A 24,620-nucleotide genomic window follows, 5' to 3' on the forward strand; every position below is an offset into this window, starting at 1 on the left:
TGTTGGGTTCTACGACTAGTGGAGAGGCTGCGGGTAATGAATACCACCTGAGTAATATCTTGAAAATGTCAGAGGGGGCAAGGCAGCCTCATCGCTTCTAGTTGAGATGTGGTGTGAGGCTGGATTTCAGTGTCAAGATCGTAAAGTGATATTGTAGTTCCATTGCCCTAGTTACTGGATCCAATTTGGGGCATCGCTCAGCCTTAAATTTGTATCTATCTGCAGCAGCGGGGAAGCCTTGTAAAGCCGTAACAAGATGAGCGATCGACTCATCTGTTTGTAATGGGCCTGAGCTCACTGGCCAGCGCTCATAATTTGACCCGGAACAAGCTTTGACAGAAACAGAGCGCCAGATTAAGATGTATTCCATTCACACCTCCCCCTTTCTCCTCCTTCCCCTCCACCAGCCTGCTGCCCCGGCTGCTCCCTCTGACTTTTTACCCGCCGGCCACTCTTATTTGCTGTGAAATTTCACATTAACCTTCAATAACCCACGCATTGCAGGCAAGTCCAAAGCAACTTTCCGATCCGCGAGCACTCCTCTCAAAAAGATAATCGTTTGCCTTGTCATTTCTCCACCCACCTCCCCCCCCCCATCCGGGAGATAAACTCTAGCACTGGAAAGGGCAACAATTTGCAGCAGGAGCTCCTTCACCACTGAGACCTTACGATCCCATTCTGCAGTATCAGACACTTAGGAGATGAGGTAAATCAGTTTTTTTAGCTTTGGTTATCACCCTCCCGCAGGCAGACAAACACAAGTCCAAGGGTCCTTGGGCTTAAATATAGTTTTGGGTTTAACTATTTTGGGCGAAATATAAATCAAATCTTCGACAGAGTGACAAAAGAGATACAGGTGCGATTAGGAGTAATTGAATATGAGTCCCCTTGGAGGAGGATAACTGGCAGGTGAAAAGCAGGTTTGATGCCCTGAATTGCATTTTTCTATTTATGAGTGACACAAGACACATTTAACATCGTTGTGTTTGTTTTGTGGGCATCAGTAATCTTACCAGCTCGCCTGCCTTTGTTGTTTTTCTCTCCACAGCGGCCCGATGAGATGTTATCTACATAAGCCTTCCAAGGACAGCGAATGGCAGGCTCAGTCACCATAATATCGAGCCTACTTAAGTCCCTTGGTCTCTCAGTTAAAAATGACACTTGCAGAAGTGAAGGGCAGAAGAGAGAAATACAGGCTGGCGGGTGGTGAAAGGGGATTATAGGTTTTTTCTCCGAGCGACAATTGTGACCACAATGATTATTAAGCGACTTTGAGTCTTTGAAAAGCGCTATATAAATTCAATTTATTATTATTATTATTATGAATTGGTTTTGCTGCAGACAGGCAGGTGTGAAAAGAGAGAGTCTTGAGAATGTGCAGATCGTTCAGTCATGGCGATGGACTTTGCTTCCCTGAAGTCATCAAAGTCCTCTGCTCAATGACTCATGTTCAATTAAAAGCCCATTAGACAGGAAGTGACTGGTTCCTGCATTTAACCTCACTTCTGCAGTGCCGCAGTCACCTTTTTGCCCACAGGACATACTTAGAGAATCAGAAATAGAAATCAGTCTTTCATACTGTATGAGGCAGAGAACTGCTTTGTGCACAACAACTATATTTGCACGTTTGCACTGCATTGATTTCTATTGTGCTTAAACAAATGTACTCAGTCTTTATCATAGAGTGTACCTATTGGATAGCTTTCATGGACTGAAGCTTTGCCTTGTTTGACACGACATGTTTTGTTTGCGCTCAGAGACTATATGTGTTTGTTTATTTGGCTATAAAACGTATTCTGTAGATCAGAAACACGTGATGTATTATTGCATGGACACGGAGATCAAGAAGGGTATGATGACAAGGCTGCAGAATCTAGTCACAGCCTGTGAAAATAACACTGAATCCATACCCCATTTAAAACCGAAAACAGTCACTTCAGCAAACCCCCAACACTCACTTCCCTTTTGTCTTACTTAGGTCCCTTTGATTAAAAGTTGATTAAAAGAAAAGGAATTTCCTAAAACCCCTCCATTCCAGAGGCACTCTCAGCTGACTTTATTAATTAGCAAGCTCCCTTTTTGCTCACCCTCCTCCTCCCCGTTCCACTCTTGTCTAATTTTTCTGGGCGTGAAAAGAGCTCGGAACAAAGCGGCATGGATGAAATGAATTGTTATCCCCGCTAAAGCCCTCAGAAACCTCTCTTGGCCGTCAGATTTCCTCTCAGTGTGTCTGGCTGTCGCCATTGTTCTTTGACAATGTGTGATATGAATGCCACTGGCAGCCATCTCCTGCACTCCAGCACTCACTGTATCACAGCTGTAGTTCACGTTCTAAATATAAAATGTATTTTAAAAGGGCCATTAAGGCTGCTCGCTGGGTGTCCACTGGGTCTCTTTCATAAAAAATTGTTATTCATGATTCCTTTGATTGCAACTGTATAACATAGCTCTCCAACTATCACCATCATCTTGACTTTGTCCTTTTATGTCGGGATTAGGCATGTCTAAAGTCATTTTCTTTTGTGTGACTCCCAATGGCCGAGGCCCCGAGATGCCCTGTGGCTAAACTGACTGTACTGCATTGACAGATGAGAAAAGGAAGGATTACGTGGGGTTAGACAATAAGACAGATGAAGTAGATCAAAAGTATCAAACAGGAAGTAAGGACGGCTTGTGCAGAGGGAGTCTCCCAAGGGATCATTACGATGTGCAATGCAAGCCACGTTTTGGTAGTCTCACGAGCTTGTCTACTTGTACTGTAAGAGGATTTTAGGTGAAGAAACCCCAAACACAACTGTCCTTGAAAAATTTGTAAAACTCTTGACAGCAAAGGAAGTGTCTTTAAAGTTACTGTATCGCAGTTTATCACAGTATTTCTCCTCCAATACTTTAATGTTTAACTGTCACCCAACTCTGTTCAAATGTCTGACTGGAGAAATATCAGATATTGAAGAGGGTGCAGTGCTTTTTGTAGTAAAAAGACAATGTCAATTTCAAAAATCTATTCTTACGGAAATGTATCTCTTGTATAATTCTGTCCAGTGTGGTCAATAAGATAACATTGTAATATGAGCTTGCAGAGGAAACCGTGGTCAACCAGCAATAAACGTGCTATTCAACCTGATCACACAGAGTTACGTGAAAAGACTTAACACCGCATTATGTGGTGGTTGCACGTAATGTGTGAAAATGTTGGCACCACAGAAACAATTCTGGTTCAGGCAACATAACTACTTGGTTATGTTTGGGGAAAGATCATGCTTTGGCTTAAAATAAGTATGTTTGTTAAGTAACGTAAGTTAAGTATGTTACGTAAATAAGTCAACATTGACTTTTGGTTTTAAACGACCTCCTCCCTGGGTGGACTTTATAACAGGCCTGTGTTGAACCAGAGAATTTGTGTGTGGGAATTTGTGTGTTCACCACGACAAGGATCTTAATTGACTTTCCATTGGCATTGTTTCTGTGGTGTCGGCAGGTCATTTTAACACACTATGTGCCACGCCCAGACATCATGAGGTCATTTCACATATTTCTGTGAGATCAGGATGTCGCTAGCACAGGTCATAGCGGTCCCTCGAGAGTCTCCCTAATAAAGAGGCACAGTGGAGTAGCAATGTTTCAGTTGACAGTTTTGTATATCTGATATATATATTTATATATGCACATTTCATCAGGGACGCTAGTGCACAAAGACTGCTCTATTGAACACAGCAGGGGTCACAAACAATTTATCCACAGTCCATCAGCCAGTGGAAATGCTGACGTTACCTGCTAACAACAATAATGCAGACTATTGTGAAATGAATGCCAAATGTGACAGCAGCATAATTGTTTGCATTGTGTTTGTAGGCTAAAACCAATTATTATTTTCAATAGATGAATGCACTGCTCTGTGATGTCATTTTGGCTGGGTGCAAATTTACAACGTGCCATGTGTCACTGGGAAGCTGGGGGCGGCCAGTGCAAAACGAATGTCATAAACCGCCAGGTGTACAGGAATGCCCCCCGCTGGAAGCCATTAAATTAACAAGGGCGACATTTGCAAGTCTTGAATAAAGATGAAGACATTAGGAAAATATACAGCACCTTCAAATGAAGAGTTAAAAGCTAAGTCGGGGGCCATGTTGCATTGGTCTTAAGAGAACCATCCAGCATTCTGTCCCTGACATCTGGACAAGACACAGCAAACTCAACAAGTCTCATTTAGTGCATGCTCACCACGTGCATACTGACAGTTCTTTGTTGGATCACAATCGTTCACACCGCAGCTGCATATATTTAGAAATAAATCTGATTTTCTCATATTTATCCTAATGGGAATGAAACCCTGTTGGCGAACTGTGGAGAAGAAGCTTTTCAGACATTATTGATTAGCAAAAGCTTAAAAATAGCATAAGTGTGAACATGCACTTTTGACCTGGTCTGAGTCTACAGGAAATTGTTGTAAATTCCAAAAATCCTCAACACCACAATTTATCTGCACAGTTTATGATTTCTGGCACACCTTGTACTGAAGCTCTGCTTCTATTTTGGCACAATAAAATGTCCTGGAGATTCACCAAAATACAAATAAATGCCATAAAGAAGAAGAAGAGGGAAAAAAACACTGTGCGCTTGATGAAAATGCCAGTTCCCTGGAAAAAGTCCTGCCGTACATTGTGTGCCTTCATAAAAACAGAGACCATCAACTGCAGCAGGGATTAAACTGGCAAACCTTGCAGTTACAAGTCTCTCTAACATTACACAGCCCTGCCAGGGGCAAACAGGTATACAGCAGTAGTTGGAAGGAGAATGTACATGACAGAAAATGAGAAGAAACAGAAGGTGGACATACTTTTTAGGCCTGTAGTCGGGGATGCTCCTGTCCAGGGAGATGCGGTCACTGAGCTGAGCGTTGTAGCCGTACTCCTCGTACTTCCCCTCGGCATCATGGCTGTCCTCTCCCAGAGTGGCAGCAGCTCCCCCCTGGCCAAGGCCTCCAGGTCCCTCAACTAGCCCCATGGGCTTCGCCAAACCTGCCAAGCAAATGACATAACAGAGAGACAATCATACATGTACATGGCCATGGGTAGAGCCAAACACACACACACACACACACACACACACACACACACACACACACACACACACACACACACACACACACACACACAGAACAGGGAGAGACAGGTGAGAAGAGAGGCTATGCAGAGGGGCAGCTGATTGACGTTCTCTAGCAGTGTGAGGAGTCTGGTGTGTGGCAGCTCCGAGACCCAGCGGGGCTCATCCACAGGGCATCATTACACTGTCTGTCACTGAAAACGTTGCTGAACAACCACATGGACACAGGAGTCACAGAGTTGAGCAGAGCAGAAGCTGAGAGATACAGTGGTGCGAGGGCCAGGTAGAGAGAATTTATAGTGCACAACTGTAAGCAGTGGTGGAAGTAATTACGTGTACTCTCGTTACTGTAACTAAGTCATTTTTAAAATGTAAAAAAAAAAAGAAGTGTAATATTACTTTTACTTAAGTGTTTTTTTATATCATGTATTGTACTTCGCTACATTTCAAGTCACTTCTGTAAGAAGAAAAGTCACATGGAAAAGTCATGATAGACTGTGTGAGAAAGGAGCTGAAGAGAGTCGCCAAACCAGCAGCTGCTGCAGGAGACAAAGCTCCATGTTCAGAGATAAGACACTCTGTAAAAGATACAAGTTCTAATTTCAGACCCTCCTCCGCTTTCGGCCGTATAGGTCGTCTGTGCAAGCAGTTTATTACGACCCATATTTACATTTATTTTTAGGCCAGCGAGCAACTGATGAGGAGAAAAGGTCCCATAGGAAACTTTTTTGACCCACATATGGTGAATTAGGTAATACAAAAGTTTCAAATAAATTTTCTTGCATCTAAGGCTATTTATTTTACTGACCTGACTGCATTTCCAGAGACAAAATGGTAAACACGTAAACCTTTGGATTAAAACATGTCCTACAGGAAACCACCCTATGTTAACTGGGCCCCTAATGATTCCGGCTAATCATAGAAGCGTTATAGAAGCAGTGTGTTGCAACACTGTAACCATGAAGTGGTTATTCAAACAGTGCTTGTGCCATGCAGGTCCTTTTACCTCACAAAGAATCCCTGAAGAGAGGCCAGATTGCCTACCATATCTGTGTGCTTAATGGTGAATTAGAGCCATTCAGTCATTGGCCAGCCCCATCATGTTAGGCTTCTTTGGTCTAATAAAACTAACTTCAGCACCAGATTTAATGTGTCGGACTTAAAATACCCCTCTGCTCTCATTAAAATGACTCATGACTGTGATTTAACAAGCCGTCGCTTTGGTATCGTGACAGTGACATACAGGGAAGGAGAAAAATATGGTACAGTGCCAAAAAACAAATCTCGGCTGATGGAAGAAAAAAATACTCACGTACTGTTCACTGATTTAGACCTCTAAGGGACTGTACGCAAATTATTAGGGTGGGGAGGAGGGGCAAGACCCTCCCCTTTGACTTTGGAAATAATTCAACGTCATCCTCCCTCATTTCTCAGCTCAAAACTAATTTGAAACTTAATATGTTTCTGGGAAATAATTTTACATAGCCCAAATTAAATATAAAGAGCAACATACATGATTGGTTGTGTTATGTTGAAAATTGCAAAAACTTTAAAAAATAAAAATAAAAAAGAAGAAGAAATTCTGGAAATAGAAACACATTAGCAAATATAATGTATGTTTTATTATTCTGAGCATTTCAGCCGCTCTCTATTTTTGATTGACATCTACGGTTTCCCACAACTGATTAGTTGTGCCAGCTGCTTGAAAATAAAGCCCTGAGATGGGGACATGACCGTTGTCCTCTGCATATGGGAAAACAAACCTTTATGATCCATAGCACACACACAAGACAGGTTGTAGAATATTTTGACGTACTAAACTACGTATATAAGTTATTTTGAGGTCATTCTAAAAAGAAAAGAAATACATAAAATGTAATATCTGTGGCATGGGATTTTTTTCAGTAAATAGAAAAATACATAACCCGACGCCTTTTTCTGACCCCGCGCACCCCCAAAATAAAAATCTATTGTCAGCTTTATTCATTACTGTGTCTGCCAACTTGACTATTGTTTGACTATTTAAAATTCCATAAAGCTGCAGGATGTCACATCATTGTTATGCGAGCCAAGCTTGCAGTGTGGCCTCCACAGAAAAACCGAGTTGCGTCTGTCCTCCAAGTCAACAGATGGACACACAGACAGTAAGTAAACAGCGCATACCAATGAAGAGCTCAGCTCTTAGCTTCACCCCTCCAGGAACTGTGGAGTAATCACCATATTTGGATGGCCTCAAATCCTCGGGTGCTACTGAAGATTTGTAATTGGAGCTGAATGGTTGCAAACTGGCTTCTCCCGCGAGAGGGATTTAGCATGCCCTGCACCAGCCAACGTGGTGGCATTTTGACAAGTATGGGTGGGGTTCACTTCACGGACCAGCCATCTGGCATAGCAGCCCGTGTCACACAATAACACAGATACCCTCTAGAGCCGGAGACTCGAGTCTGGAGGGCCTCTCTGTCTCTGCATGAGTCTTGGAAGCAGGACAATGCCTGCCAGCTTTGTTTTCTGGTCGCTGCATCATTTTACTTCCCCCTGCCTTTCACTTCCTCTGTCTGATTGAAGGAAATTCCATTAAGGGATGAGAGACCTGAAAATCGGATCCACTGTTGTCTGTCTGAAGCACCTAAACGTACGAGAGTTTGTATTTGTAATGTGAAAACTTTTGCAAGGTTCTGTTTTTCTGTAGCTGCTGACCTGTTTTGATGACGAGTGGGAGGTTATTTGAGGTAGTTACATTGCTCTGCCTGGCTCTGATTTATCTTAGTTTTCTCCATTTGGTCTTTTTATGTCGTGATATTTGTGTGGAGGAAAGCAGAATTGAATATGCATACATTTGTCAATAGCAAATTCCATTCCAATCCAAATTAGCTTCTCTTACACAGCAACATTTTCTTTTCCAAAAATGGATAGCGTACACACAAAAATAGAAGCTTTTAATACGTTTCTTGAAAGGAAGAATTTGACCGTGTACGTCTGTGGGCAGAGCGTAACACTGTGGAGATGAACCGCTCTATTCCCACGGCGACTGCATGAGTTAAAAATGTATGTCCACATGATCCTGTGAGGCACTTTGTATAAAAGCATCCAGCAAGTGGGCTGTTATGTTTTGGTCCGAAAAAGATGACAATGACTAAAGGCCCACGCTGCTCACTGTTGTAGTGCTGTGACTAAGATAGCTACAAATGCAAAGTCATTCTCCGAAAGTGCACCTTAGCACTTTCATCACCTCACAGTTGCATCTGCTTCTTCCACTCAGGCTTCTTTCCCATCCAAAGCAAGATGGGGATCCTTGCGATGTCAGGTGCCAATTTGAATTTCATTGTGCCTGAGTATACATCTGTCTCAGTGCTCCTTCCTCACATCCATCTGTCCAAATCCCTCTGACATGATACATGAAACCCATAACAGCTATAAATTATACAGCAACCTTCAGAATGTGTCTGATTTGGCCTTTAAAAGACAGAGTCTCAAATTCAGAGACGGACCCATTTTTGATGAATGATTTAAGAGCAAGAGTGGATTTATGTGCGTCCAAAGTTCTGAATATTGATGGGGAGGGGAGATTGGGAGATTCAGCGATCTCTTCAAGAAGAGGAAAATAACTCGATCTAGAGAGGTTTAAAGCCTTCAAAGGCCAAAACAAATCTATGAAATATTGAGAGCTGGGAGAGGAGCTGCATTAATCCTCACACTGCCACTCATAACAGCAGCAGGCATGTCAGGAAGATAACAACTCTGATTTGAAAATTGGTAGCATGAGACCCCCAAATTTTCTCTAAACAATGGATTGTTATCCTTGTGCAAAATGTAAGCCCTGTGAGAGCACTGCAAATATGGAGCTGCTATCTGTATCTGTTCAATTCACACAAATTAGCTGCATTCTGTTGGTGGGAATTATCTACTGCCTCCCTTTTCTATGTCCAATTCTTTTGTTCCCGTCATATGTGTATGAGTTAAGCTGTTCACAGACTGCACAAAATAACATCATATTTAATATGGACCTACATTATTCAAATGAAACAGTGGCATGTTATGTTGCTTAAAAAAAGAATCAAGCGTATGGGAGGATGTCAAAACAAAAAAAGGTTTTTACAAAGAAAATGAGTAATCTACTGACAAAATAGGGCTCTCTTGGCCATTTGCATGTACTTTTAAGATGGTCCCTAAATTCAGTTCATCATCCCGTCCACTGCTTAAATATTGCATCATGAGGTGTAAATAGCATCTGTGAAGAATTAGTAAAGCTTTATCCTGCATCGCACAACAAATGTTGTACGATTGATTATCATTATTATTGACTAAACATACCAAATAGCAAATGTATCGCCCTTATTTCTTCTTCTAAATCAGCATAGGCCTTTTAGACCGAACACGGTTTGGCCGGGCTCACCGTTGGTTTCTGTGCCAACGCAGCGAAACACCGTCGTTTCAAGCCATTGAAAACAATGGGTTTCAGAGTGAAGGGCTGCCGTTGCCGCATTTGAACTGAAAGGCAAGAACCAGTTCTGAGGAGCACCTTTTTGTGTGATTTCTATGCCAAATTATGTCTGAAAGTCGATCTGGTTACAGGTCAATTTAGTAGAGAAAAAAACATTACTGCATAAATTCTGTTTCCATTTTCATCTGTTGAGAATGCATAATCTGTTCATATCTGAATAATGTATTTGTATTTGATTGCATCCTTAGTACTGTGTAACGGTGCGGTGTAAACATTTCCAAACACTTCTGTTCCATTTTGTCGAAAATTGTCAAAAAAACATGGATAAATAATCAAAGGCAATTAAAATCCATCATCATGGATGTCATCATTAAATGTTGGTAATGTAATCACTGCATGACTCTAGGCCAACAGTGTAAAGATGAATGCTCACTCCATCTGAGATTGCCATTATTGTCTGTGGCTGACTGCTGATTGTCAGGTTAGCTGCTGAATTCATTATCGTGATTCCTTAAGGCTGAGCAGAATTGATTCTTATCTGACTCTGAAACTGTTTTGGCGACCAGAGCCTCATCTGCATATCATTATTGGAATATATATTTCATCAGGCTTCGCCTCCGCATCTGCCTCTATTACACACCGCGCAAAACAACATATAGGCACGCACCGCGATGTGTATCATTGAGATACAGTCAGAGCATCAAGTGTGTGTCAGCGTGGAAGAGAGAAAGAGAGTGTGACATTTCTCGTTTCTCATCAAGTCTTTGCCCATGCAGGCTTAGCATATAAACAGCGTTGGTTTCTTTGCCATAATTGGGCATTATAGATAAGGAAGCATATCTGGTGCTGCAGCTGGGCCTGTGAGGGTGCCATCCCATCAGCACCTACGCACCTGGGAGAAGGCCGGGAGTGACATGCATGGCTGATGACAACAGCCTCACTAGGACCGTGAGCTGAGGGACAACAGCCAAGCTCAAGCTATGACACATCCAGCACTTGTCAGAGGAGTGAACTGAATAGTAGCACATAATCTTGCTTATAGCAATATCTGTTTATTAAAAAGCTAATTTTTTAGAGCATTTCTGCTTCGAGTGACAAAATAGTAGAAGAAGAGAGGCAATGAAAAGAAGGTCAGGTAGTTTCATCTGAGTCTAATCCAATCAGAATGAATGAGACCATCAGAATGAAAATGTTGTTTTTTATTTATTAGACATTTTTATACTAGCCTATTATTATCTTAGTCTTGCAAAAGACTGTTTGCCATACCCAGGCACGGCAGGCCTGTTGAGCTTTGGATATCTCCACATGTTGAAGTGGTGTGCATGGGGCTGTGGTAATATTTAAAGAGCTTAGAAGGTGATGTTTTTTAAGTGTAAAAGTGTAAGGAATGGAATAAACAGTGTGCTTATCTTCTGAAAGGTTAGCTGCCGTCATTAGCATGCCTGGCTAACTAGCCAAGATACAGTATTACATTTGCCAAAAACATTAGTCAGTCCTTATCCTAAAAGCTTTTACACATGAAAACAAGAGCAGCCAAACTGTGTTATATTATAATAAAATACCTTTTACATTTTTCCTTATCATACAATGACTATGATCACTGCAACACATGAACAATGCTGTTTCTTTATTTCTTAATCATTTAATCAATTCATGGAGGTAATGTTAGCATAGCTAGCTATGTCTGATACAATCTGTAGCAACAGCTGAGGACTGCCAGCCAGAAATGAGAAGCCTGCTCTTGTCTACCTGAAATCAAGGACCCATTGTTACCACCTTGTTTTCACCTCTGTGTGTCCGGTGTGTGTGTGTGCGTGTGTGTGTGTGTATGTGTGTGTGTGTGTGTGTGTGTGTGTGTGCGCGCATGCGTGCGTGCGTGTGTGAGTGTGTGTGTGTATCATGGCAAAATGTGGTGGAGACACCTACTGTAGCGGGAGTTTACCACAGAGGAGGTTTTGAGTTCTAAATGTCTGTCTGTCTGTCTGCCTGTCTGTCTGTCTGTCTGGCTGTCTGTCTCTCTGTGTCTCTCTGTCTGTCTGTCTGTGGCCAGATTTTGTCATCATGATAGCGTTGCAACCGTGTAAGATGCAGTAAGGGGCTCCTGTACACTGGCTGCGTGGCGTGAGCGTGTCGGCTGCGTGGCGTGTGCGTTTTTATTTCGGCTCCCATGTTAACAGGTTAGAGCGTGCACACTGCCTGCGTGACACGCATGTCTCAGGCACGGCTCGAGCCGCGCCGAAAACACGTGCATGCTAGAAATAGGACCAACGCCTATTTTTCACGCGACACGCAAGCATGTTGGAAGCGTTTCCAGGCAAAATAGAATACGAAAAGATGTTTATATGTCATTTTGACACAAATACATATTAATAAATGACATTTTGATGTTTTAAAGTCTCTAGGTTTTGACATAAATGCAGATATAAATGTAATAAAAAAAATAAATAATAATAATTATCGATTTTCAAATATTGCACCTATCAATACAGAATGAAATATCTGTAGCCTATTTTGCGGTCAATACTGACAGCTCACAGTCATGATGACTGTGAGCTGTGGGCGTGGCTTAGCTGGCAGGTGGCGCCAGGTGAAGCTCACTTGGTTTTCACCAAGCTGGACCTACGTAATGCCTACTACCTGGTCAGAATCAAGGAGGGGGACGAATGGAAGACAGCCTTCAATACTCCTCTCAGCCACTTCGAATATCTGGTCATGCTATTCGGTCTCACCAACGCTCCTGCTGTGTTCCAGGCGCTGGTCAATGATGTCCTCCGTGATCTGCTCAACCGGTCAGTCTTCGGTTACCTTGAGGACATATTGTGGAGAGCGGGCAGGTGAAGACGGACCCGAGCAAGGTACAGGCTGTAACTGAGTGACCAGTTACCACCACCAGGAAACAGTTACAGCGGTTCTTAGGTTTTGCTAACTTTTACCGCCATTTTATTCGGAACTACAGTTCTGTTGCTCCCATGACAAAACTAACCTCTCCCTCTGTTCCCTTTGTGTGGTCCACAGCAGCTGCCAAGGCTTTCACAGAGCTCAAGGACCGTTTCACCCCTGCTCCCATCCTCGTTCAGCCCGTTCGTGGTGGAGGTGGACGCATTGAACGTTGGGGTTGGAGCTGTTCTCTCCCAACGTTCAGCAGGTGATAACAAGCTACACCCCTGTGCATTCTTCTCCAAGAAACTATCGCCTGCTGAGAGGAACTATGACGTTGGGAATCGGGAGTTGCTGGCTGCTAAACTAGCTTTGGAGGAGTGGAGACACTGGCTGGAGGGGGCCGTTGTTCCGTTCCTGGTTTGGACCGACCATAAAAACCTCGCATATATTCAGACGGCTAAGGGCCTGAACTCCCGCCAGGCCCGGTGGGCCTTGTTCTTTGGTCGATTCAACTTCTCCCTCACCTACCGTCCCGGCAGTAAGAATGTCAAGCCCGATGCCCTCTCAAGACAATTCTGTCCGGTTGTGGAAGAAACGTCACTCCTGACGCCATCATCCCTTCTAACTTCTTGGTGGCGTCCCTGACCTGTGAGGTGGAATCTAGGGTAAGACAAGCGCTTCATACTAACCCTGACCCCGGTGGTGGCCCGCCGGGGTGTATGTTTGTTCCCGATTCTGTCCGTTCCCAGGTCCTCTAGTGGGGACACGCCTCCAAGTTTTCCTGCCATCCTGGAGTCCAATGCTCAGACGGAGAGGGCTAACCAGGACCTCGAGTCGGCTCTGCGGTGCGTATGCGCCCGCAATCCTTTTGCCTGGAGTTCACAACTCGCATGGATTGAATACGCTCACAATTCCCTTACCTGCTCGGCTACTGGTCTGTCTCCGTTTGTAGCTTCTCTGGGCTACTCTCCTCCTCTCTTTCCTGTTCAGGAATCGGAGATTGCAGTTCCCTCCATCCAACATCACTAACGCAGGATGCGGAGGATATGGAGGGAGCCTCGGCAGGCTCTTCTCCGGACGCGGGAACACAACCAGCAGGTGGCCGACCACCATCGCATTCCTGCTCCTGTTTACAGACCCGGTCAGCAGGTATGGCTCAGTTCTAAGGACATTCACCTCAGTGGTACCTCTACAAAGTTGGCCCCTCGCTTCATTGGTTCGTTTAATGTTGAGTTGGTCATTAACCCCTGTGCTGTTCGCCTCAAGCTTCCTCCAGCCCTCCTACCATCGCCCAGCCGCCCACCTGGGTCATTGATGGACATCATGCCTATACGGTTCGGTGGATTATGGATGTGTGACGCAGGGGTAGGGGTTTCCAGTTTCTGGTCGATTGGGAGGGGTATGGTCCTGAGGAGAGGAGCTCTCATCCTCGATCGTTGGGGGGGGGGGGTGTACTGTCATGATCTCATCATGGCAGCCCGTTCTTCTCCTTGTTCTGTGTTTGTTTCCCCTCATGTTTCTCCCTCCTGTGCTGATGACTGTGGGCGTGGCTTAGCTGGCAGGTGGCACCAGGTGAAGCTCATTCCCTAATCATCCTCCTGCAGTACTTAAGGCCGGCTTTGTGATCCACTCGTCACCACGTCGTACAGTCTACTAGTGTGGTATAGTTGCACTCCTGGCTCCCTGTGTTTATCTGTGTTCCTGGTGATTTAACTTGTGTAGCTAAAACGTTTTGTGTTCTCTCGTTGCAGCCTGCCTTGCTTGCTCGTGCTCATGCTTCCTGTGTATCCTGCCTGCTTGCTCCTCCCGCCTGCTCCTCTCATTGTAAGGATTGGATTCAAGCCTCAATTGAATGTTCTCTGGAAGAGGCCGTACCACATGGCCATCGCCACCAATTCACTGGGCACGCTCTGGAGGGCGCACTGCACTCACCACTGGATCCCCTCGACACAACCCCCCCCTTTGCCACCAGCACAACTATCGTGTGTGTGTATATATTCACGCATTAAATCACTTAATCTTATTTTTTGTTTGTCACCTGCTTTTGGGTCCAACCTCCAGTGCCGTTCCGTAACAGATTCATTCTTTAAACATGTTTTCTCTGCTGTTCAAAATATCCATATTAATATTGACCTTCAAATCCTTATCAGACAAACTGTAATGTTAAAAATGCTCATTTCTTTCGATTTCTACATAATGGCAGCTGATCCCATTTGTGTTTAGTGTTCATTTTGGCCAGTCAGACGCAGCGGGCTTTAGCAGGTAAGTACCGGCAAAGGAGGTATCTGCTTCTTCTAATGCACTACTTTGGGTTAAATCGCAGCTTCATAAGCTTGTTAACAAGCTTAAAACCCCTTCATCTGATTACCCAATGACGGTGGCTTCCACAGCAGAGCAGTGCTGCTGATAACCATCAGTTGCTCATTTCTGCGCAGAATGGGCCGCTGATAAAGCTTAACCGTTGTTTTCTTGTTGGGAGTCTGGTGACCATCCATCAGGCAACTATAAAAGGAATTTAGCGACTTTTTTATGTCCTTCAAATCTAATTGAACCTTGCTGCAGCTCCTGTGGCATGCCATTGGTAGGCAATAAACAACAGAGGAAATGGGCAATTACTTCATAACGCTGCCGGACATGGTAATTGTTATTGGCGCGCTAAGTCCTCCTCTCACCATAATTATTCCCAATGGCCACAGAATACAATTTGTGGTCGGTGCACGATTTTAAAAAAAATGGGTAGCGACCTGGGATATGAGTATATGATTAAGTACGCCATTAAAGAGCTCAAGACAAATCATGGAGGGACTGTGACAGCCAGCGAACATCTCCAGCCTGTGTGCACTCCTGGGTACACATTGCTGATGTCAAAAAAAAATACGTAGCTGTAATTAATTCCTTTTACTGTTTCAGACGTGTGTTGGGTGGAAAGAGAAATGTGCCTGTAGAGTGTATTTGCAAGTTGTAAATTTGAATTTGTCAGGCTCAGGTTGAACAACTGGATTGGATAAATTAATGAATTCAGCTATTTGTATTGTGAAGCTCAATTTGGGATTTAGTTCAGCCTGACACCGTATGGAAATATTACAGAATGTATTGAATTAATTTACCTGGGTTCAAGATGCTTTATTCTCTTGTATTCCTATGTTAACTGGAAAGGCAGGCAACTCCAAGAGGGAGTCAGTTTTTTGAGAATAATCTTTGAATATGATATGTTACCTAACAAACAATTGACACTAAATGCAACTCTTTTGGCTGTGTATATCGAGCTGTCAAGGAGGTGGATTCCCTTCAACCAACGCTCAGGAAAAAAAAGACAAATACCAATTAAAGCGCCCATATTATGCTCATTTTCAGGTTCATAATTGTATTTAGAGGTTATATCAGAATAGGTTTACATGGTTTCATTTTCAAAAAACACCATATTTTTGTTGTACTGCACATTGCTGCAGCTCCTCTTTTCACCCTGTGTGTTGAGCTCTGTGTTTTAGCTACAGAGTGAGACATCTCACTTCTGTTCCATCTTTGTTGGAAGTCGCACATGCGCAGTAGCTAGGTACTGGGCTACTAGCTAGAAGCTCACGCTGCTAGCGGTTAGCCACCTCATTCTCAATGGCAAAACACTGCTACAACACACACGAGTTCACCCTAATCTACAAAATAAATTGTATAGAACTACTTCCATGTCCCTCGTCTGCAGGTATTCAACTCAGTTGGAAGTGTCCTGGCTAATCCTGCCTTGTACTGACTGAAGTTGGAGAAACAGCTAGCTGATGTGGTATTAGCTAAAGTGGTTAGCACACACCAACAGCATGGATGGATTTCTTCCAAGTTTGTATGCATGTGGAAGCAGCAGAGACACAAAATTAACACCCCAAATCCCAGAAAAAGTGATTTTTATGAATATGGGCACTTTAAAAACATTTTCAGGGGACTACTTTTGCGTTACCTCGCAATATGTTTTGCGTTACCTCACAAAACCTTTCTTCTTCCATTCCGTCTGAGCCTGGTGTCTATTTCCACTCGGCTGCCCAGCGCAATGAATCCGCTCGTTGCATTTTACTTTGAGCTGGAAATTATGCTGATATACTGCTCAATGGGCACATTCATATCTCAGAATCAATAGCCTATTTCTTAAATGTATAAAAAAAAGAGTGTGTGATGTCAGAGGTTCGCATAATGTGGAGATGAACAAACGCTGAATTATCAGAGAATCTGCAGCTCCCTAGTAGTGTTACAAAGGGAGAACATTAATTCAGGGACAAAAACGTAAAAATACAGTCTGCACTGTGGTTACAATCAACTATGGCTACAACCCTTCCAGTCGCCTATATGCTCATTTTCTACCTGTAATGGTCTATATTCCTGTACAGTGTGGGACTAATCCATTTAATCACATTAGATTAACATCAACATTTACATCACGGTCTGGTGTCTATATGGGCTGTAAGGGACGTGTGAAGTAGCGACCAGATGTGACCAGATGTGATTTGACTTAGTTTACGGCAGTTTTCTTCTAATGAGCCACAAAAAAGAAAGTGAAACTTAAATAAAGGCCAAATTAATGTATTGTCTTCTGAGCTCTCAGGGGTTTGTCTGCCTTAAGGCTATGCCTGATATGGCATTACATTCTTATAATAACAGCCTGCTATCTAATTAAGCTATATGCCCAGGTTGGTAAAAGCGATGTCTACAATTTGATAACATGGCATCAGTGTTGAGAAGGATACTTTCAAAATGTATTCCGTTACAGAATACATGCCCAAAAATGTAATTTGTAACATATTCCGTTACGTTACTCAATCTGAGTAACATATTCTGAATACTTGGATTACTTTCACATTGAATTGCATTTTATAAGTGTAGGAATGCAGCCATCACATACAGCTTACTAAACAGGCCTATTCTGGTGAGTTCTTCTGTTCCAACTGGCTGAATGTGTACCTAAACAAGCAGATAGATTTTTGTATTTGTAGTCCTGAACTATATACTACAAAAATCTAACCACAGTCTAATTAGCTACCACGAGCTACTTTTAGCTAACGTTAGCTAGCATGTCAAACGGGTCTAGTCAGTCTTTCAACGGCTCTGGGTCTAGTAAATCAGCACGTAGGAGAATGTAAAGTCGCACATCAACTATAAAATAGCAAGGTGACCAGTAAAACTACAGCAGACGACTACGCTTGGCTAAAAATAACTTACTTTAAGATGCTTCTTCAGGTTGGAGGTGGAGTAATTTGGACGCTGAAAGGAGGTTGGTGGCTGCAGTGCACAGTTATATTTCGTTCTCCCTTCTCTTTCTTTAATGTGAAATGTATTCTGTATTCTAAATACCAACTATTTAAATTGTAACGGAATACAGTTACTCATAATTTGTATTCTGAATACGTAACGCCGGTACATGAATTCCGTTACTCCCCAACACTGCATGGCATCTACGGTAACACATTTGGGATCTAATAGCATTGTATTTGATTTCAAATTAGATAAAATGGTGTCTTATAATAATTGACAAGTATTAGGATATGCGGTTTCTAATTCAGGTGGTGTCTAAATAGGTTATATCTGTATGTGTTTGTTTACTGTCTGATAAAGAACATATTGGTTTTTTGTCTAATTTGATACAACCATATAAATAAAATGGACACAAGCTACGACTTAGCAAAACATGAGCGGAGCCTCTCTAAAGCTCCGAGGAGAGCTGCAGAGTCCCTGGTAATTCCATCAGTGTTGGTTCATCGCCACATGCAACACACACACTATTTCTTTTCATTCATTTAAAAAATAGGTATTGATTATAGAACAGATATGAATGTACCAATTGAGCAGTATATCAGCATTCCCAACTCAAAGTAAAATTCAATGAGCTGATCCATATTGTGGCGTTGCGCTGAGTGGGAATAGACCCATGTCTCGGGAATGGAAGAAGAAAAGTATTGCGATGTAACGCAAAACATATTGCAAGGGAACGCAAAAGTAGTCCCCTGAAAAAATCTTGCCGTGACCCTTACGGGGCTCCCTAAACTTTAACAAATACAAAAACTCTGCAAAGTTTTAAAATCCACCTACTCAAAATTGGCATGAGCCAAATAGATGCTACGCACATACAATTTCAGCTTGGACGACCCATTGCATAATCTTACATATAGATATTTAATAAGTAGATAAGTCGTTCTTTTTCCTCCAGTCCTGAAAGAGTTTTGCAGACAAAGTGTGTTTCTGTCCCACAGCAGTGATACTGTGTGGGGTTGCATTGTCTCTGTAAGAGGCTGAGAGGAGGCATTGTACTGTTTGAGAGGCAATGTCTGCTGGCTGGATGCCTGATGCCAAGCATAACTCAGAGTGACAGAGTGGGCCTCAAATAGCTGCCGAAACTCTGGCGTAATAACAAGATCATGCAGAAACGGTCCACAGTCGCACTGTTTTGGGGGCCAAGAGCTGTGAAACATCTTTAGCTACTGACTGTTGAGCAAGCTGTCAAATGGACTGCCAGGAAACTTTTTCTAGATCTTTCTAACATTACAACCAGTTAGAATGAGATACTGCAGCCAATATCTTCAACACTGGGCAACTCACACCAAAACATTCCAGATTTATAAATAGCATTAAAGGTAAGAGGAAAATATGTATTTTTGATTTGGAGGTGATCTGTCCCTTTAGAGCAGTATTAAGATATCTGTAGTCTGGATCGACCACGGTTCGCGTACGTGCAACATTAACTAGAACCTCTGAGCAACAATACACGCTGAAAATGGCAAGTTTTGAGGAAAGTCTGGATCGTGCAACAAGGCCGGCCTGCTTGGTTTTTTCTGTGAATGATTGTTAAGATTTAGAAAAAATATGTATACGCATTTACTATCTAACTGGGACATTTTGGGACTGATTGGCGGGGATTTGCTATGGACATAATGCAAACGGAGATACACTGGTAAGAGCAAATGAGGTTTAACCATGTATCCAGCTAATATAAACAGCTCACGCTACTGTATTGTGTGAACAGTTAACTTAATTTAATATTGTATGCAGCGTTTTCTTTTGCGGGTTGCAAATGTTCCACCTAAACAGGTTTCTTCCCGAGAATATTTTGAAGAGCCACACTCACTGCGTCCGGAGCTTAGCACCGCCCAAGACGACTGTGATTGGTTTAAAGAGATGCAAACAACCCCTGACCGTTTTTTTTCTCCTATCCAGGAGTGTATGCTCCTGTTGCCAGACCTTCCCCTGCAGCGCTGTGGAGATAGGTCTGGCAATGTGAGACTAAGATATCTGTGACCTCTACTGGTGACCAGCATTAATACACCAACATAAGCTGAACTCCTCCTCCTACACAGTCCCCATCCCTAACAGCCCCAATTCAGCCAGAGCTGTAGTAGCCTGTTATTGACACAGATGATAAAGTCACACTTTCCCAGGAGAACAGTAAGCTAGTGAATAGAAATTGACATTACTGATAGATTAGAAAATCAATCAGTAACAACATGCTCAGGAGTAGCATTCCACCATGCTGATTTCTCATTATTTGGCTTGGGAACAAGACGTTTTGGTTTTTGTAGTCACTGGTTCAAAAACACGTCCCTCATTACCGCCGAGTGAATAGGTCGGAGGTCTAACAACCACTGAGTCATTGCTACTGATCAACAAGCCAATCAACCCTTCCTGCACATGCATTAGGATCTGTTTGTGCCGTATTGTAGTACAGCATTGCTGTGGCTTTCTCATACAACACCACTGACATTGAAGCATGCCACCAAAGCAGTGTGAGAAAATGTTTTTTGGGATCCCACTTAGCCTCAACATCCTGTGAGTGAGCACTGTGTAGTCCAAAACAATACACTAAAAAAATGTGCTTCCTTCATTACAACCATGCATGCGCAAAGTCAGTGAACACCTATCCAACATTTTCTTTCTGTCAGTGGCCCTGCTTCAAATGTTATCAGCAGACTGAATGGGCATCATCATTTGTTATCACTGCAATAGATGTGAGTGATTCATTGTTATTGTAATGTGTGTACCTTTAATGTAGTTTGTTTATCTTTAATGTGTAAAGATTACAACAAGTTGATGTAAAAAATGAATCGCGATGCATTTATAAACGGCCTAGGGCGTACTTTACTTTTGATTTCACGTGTTTGACTTCACTTTGATTTCACTAGACTTGTGTCTATTTAGTTATTTGTGGGATTTGTTTTAAAAATCTAATTATTCATTTCTCATTTAATTTTTGTTACTTAAAATAAATAAAAAATCCAGTTGCACTTTTGAAATATAATAAATAAAGGAATATTTTTCAGTCATTTGTCTGCAGCTCACTCTGAATGAGCTGAATCAATCGATTATAAGGTAATGTTACTTGTTTTTAAGGCATTACATGGATTGTCCCCTTATATATAGCTGATCTCCTTACCCTACATCATTCCTCCAGGAACCTAAAATCATCTAATCAGTTCCTTTCAGCTGTTCCTGGGATGAAAACAAAGGGTGATCGTGCCTTCCCCGTTGTGGCCCCGAGACTCTGGAACAAACTTCCCGTTCATATTAGGTCCTCCTCTACTGCCGAGATCTTTAAGTCTCGTCTTAAAACACATTTTTATTCTCTGGTGTATGATTTAGTTTAGGGACATTTGTATAGAAGTGTGTTGTTTGTATGATGTTCACTGTGTCTATATTTTTATTGTCTTCCTTTGTTTTTATAACATAATATAACTTTGTACAGCACTTAGTTCAGCCTAGTTTGGTTTTAAATGTGCTCTATAAATAAATTGACTTGACTTGACTGTTGAAACAAATGTGAGATAATCTTATCGTGAACTTAAAATGGTGAATCCTATTGACTCGTATGTTGAGTGTATTGTTAAATCCCTATTAAAGTTATTAAAATCTGATGTAACTACTGTCTCTTTATTCATCATAATGAGTTATAAACTTGAAATACCTCATGTATACTGTATCCAGGCAAGTCTTTTTCAAGCAGCATGAATGAAGTCTTGGACATCAGTTGTGGTTGTGTGGCTCTCCCACAGGAGATAAGGAACATGAATAAGACAGTCATATGTAACCTGATTGTAAAGGTTGCTGTTCTGCAGAGGAGACCAAATCTGCCCCACAGACTAATGGCTGTGTAATGAAATACAAGTCTGTCATTCCGTTATAGAGCCATTACATTAGACTCTCCTTCAAAACTCAGACAGCTTGTTAAATCGGATATGCTTCACCAGCAGTGCCTCCAGTCAAATGAGCTGCAGCTGAAATACAGAGTGGGATTCTATACAGAACTACGGACATCAACACTTAAAGCATAAGTTTATGTGAAGTTTACAACAAGTCAATTATGGGTTAGGGGTCTGATAGGCTGTTAAAGTAACAGCCCAGTAAAGTCTATCAACACAAACGGCAGTCTACATCAGCACATAGACCAAGTATTGTATTGCACTGAAATGCATCACCCTGCTTCATTAGCTACTTAACAAGTAGGGTTAGTGCTTTGGAGGGGTTGACAGGGTTTCACTGCTTTATCAAAGAAATGAGGCTAAGGGCAACAGGAAAATATGCATGAGTCATGCTTCAGGTCTATGGAAAACTCACACCAGTGGATGCAGCCTGTGCACCTTTGGGATTCTGTCCCTGTCAGTTTGGCCAAACAAGCCATAACAAAGTGCTCTACATTGCACAAGGACTGCCTAATCATGGGGTATAGACGCAAAAAGTGTTTCGTTTGCAGTGGCCATTATTTGCGTCTTTATGATGATGACTTCCGTACCACTAAGTCACAGATTTATCAAGCCGTTTCCTACCGTTTAGCTGATTGTAGACCACATCCTCCAGCCTCTCCAGCCTCTGGAGAATAGACTGCCTGTCCACCAAGTTGGAAACTTTGCCATTCCTGGCTCGCAGCCTCTGGTCAGACATACGCCCTATCTGGACGAGCTCCTCGGATCGGTCCTGGATCCTGCAGTAGACCGAGAACAGGATAATCCCCACGAACACAAAAATGTTGACGGTCAGCAAAGTTTTGATTTTGCGTGCCACAGCCATGAAAGAGAATATTGTCCGGCTGACACAGTCAAGCCCAACAGCTGTCCATGTGCGGTGGCCTGCTTTACCACCTTACTGTGCGTTTCAGGAGGAGGGTTTTCTGCTCGGGGGGAGAGAGAGAAGGTCAACTCGTGGAGACCCGAGGAGCTGACGGATCCGTTCAGCACCACGGACAGCACGCGAGGCTGCGCTCACTTCTTAGCGGGGCATAGCACACCGTCACATTGGGAGCCGAGGTGGGGGAGGTTGCTGGCGGCCACGGCGCTCGGCTCCAGCCGGGGAGCGAGGTTTTTTTGATGGAGCTTCACTAGCCGAGAAACAGCTGCACGCGCTCTGTCGTCGTTTGAGCTACATATCACGAGCGACAACTGCCGCCAGGGAAGGCATTTATCCTCTACAACAGCCCACGGCACTTGCAAACCATCTTTCCTTCGCAACGTGATAAATAGCCAGTTCCTTAGCCCCAATATGTCTCGTCCATCTTACAGGAGATGCACTGCAATAACCGCTCGCACCGAAGCATCCTCCCGCTATCACTGCTTCGCTGTGGCATCTCCCTTTTCAAGTGCGTTGTGCTCTCTCGAGCTGTCCCGCTCTGCAAATACAAACCCAAGGAGCTTATGTCCAGAGAATGTGTGCTAGTTTCTAAAACAAGGCGGCGTTGCTCTCCCTTTTTCTCTCTTTCCCTCAGTCGCTCTGTTTTTGTGTTTCGTCAGTCCATTGTTGTTTCCCGTGTCGGCGGTGCAGGGTAGGATGAGTTGAGAGCGGATTTGCCCTCAGATGCGGCGGGAGAGATGCAGCCGGACTCTTGCATGATGTCTCTCTCCTCCCAGCCCCTCCGCTCTCTGCCAGGGAGGAAGAGCCGAGCCGCCGCTGCGTCCTGACGTCCACATGCTCGATCATGAATATTCACGAGCTGTGTTAGGCTCGCAGGATCAAATCAACAGCACGACTCTGAAAGCAGCTAATACTTCCACTTCGTAGAGCAGCCTTCTCCCCGCGTCAGCTAGTCAACTGTGAAAATGCAAATGTGCGTGCATGTGTTAACAGATTTTTGCTATTTGATCCGTAATGCGAAGGTTAACAGTATCTCACCTCTGACGCCACTGCCGTAGTGTTTCCCAACCATGTTGCATATGAATTTATTTGTTATGCAACTGGCCCTGCTTACATACATGCATGGTCTACCCCAGGAGTGTAATCATCATTTCATTAATCGCATGCTTGGATGGAGCTTCAACTCCATCATATAAGAACTAAATAACATATCCGGGATAAACAACCTATTTTTAATATTCAAAGCCATTGGGGTAAAAGAGGTAGGATTCATTTATATTTCTATCTGAACCACTTTCAGAACAGAAGTTCAACTTTTCAACAGAACATCCACCTCCCATGCAGCCTTTTTTCACTTTTGACTGGTTTCTGTAAAGTGCAGCAGAAACCCCACAGCTAAAAGCAAATCTCTTTAAGGACATGGGAAATATTAGAGCACAGCCCTGCAGTAATGATTCCAGCCATCGGCAGCCACTTCAAATCACCTCCTCCTTCTCACAACTCAACATACTGTAACCTCCCTCCTGCCATTGCAAACTCCTCATCTCCAATTTCAAATGAATTATAGCTAAAGTAGATCACATACAAAGAGATATCTCACTGTGTGCTTGATTAGGCATACCCAGACATGGCACAGGCTTCCCAAAGCACTTTGATCCCACTTTACACCAACCAGAGCATCTCAGATTTATAGGCTAGGCTACTCTTCACTTTGTTTGCTGCCCCACTCTAATCAGATGGCGGTTGAAACTGTAAACGGTTACACTTTACTTGAAGGTATCTACATAAGAGTGACATGACACTGTCATGAACGTGTCGTAAACATTATAAACAAGTCATAAACATTTATGACATAACGCTTCTTTTAGTAAGTGTCATTTGTTTTTTGTCATGACAAGTTATGGTTAGGGTTAGGGTTCATGTGCTGTGTCATGACAGTAGTGTCATGTGTTCATGACAGTGTCATGTCACTCTTATGTAGATACCTTCAAGTAAAGTGTTACCAAAAAAACGTTATAGACTGCACAGTTCTTTGTCAGAGGATGTCTGTTCCAACGTGAGTATTCCCTCTTCAAATGCCTTGCTGGTTTACGTCCTCAAGATGAAATCA

General features: G+C 43.0%; 1 protein-coding gene across 1 annotated transcript in view; it reads right to left on the reverse strand.

The window, feature by feature from the left end:
* Positions 1–23,259, reverse strand: part of galnt9 (polypeptide N-acetylgalactosaminyltransferase 9) — a 112,042-nt gene extending 88,783 nt beyond the window's left edge. Inside the window, exons 1-2 of the mRNA XM_078249647.1 lie at positions 22,213–23,259; positions 4,838–5,018 (exon numbers count right to left, since the gene is read on the reverse strand). Coding sequence (XP_078105773.1) covers positions 4,838–5,018; positions 22,213–22,453 — 422 coding nt within the window. The 5' untranslated portion in view covers positions 22,454–23,259. The remainder of the gene's footprint in view (positions 1–4,837; positions 5,019–22,212) is intronic.
* Between the last annotated feature and the right edge of the window lie 1,361 nt (positions 23,260–24,620).

Source organism: Sander vitreus, chromosome 5 (assembly GCF_031162955.1).
Source record: "Sander vitreus isolate 19-12246 chromosome 5, sanVit1, whole genome shotgun sequence".
Classification (NCBI taxonomy): domain Eukaryota; kingdom Metazoa; phylum Chordata; class Actinopteri; order Perciformes; family Percidae; genus Sander; species Sander vitreus.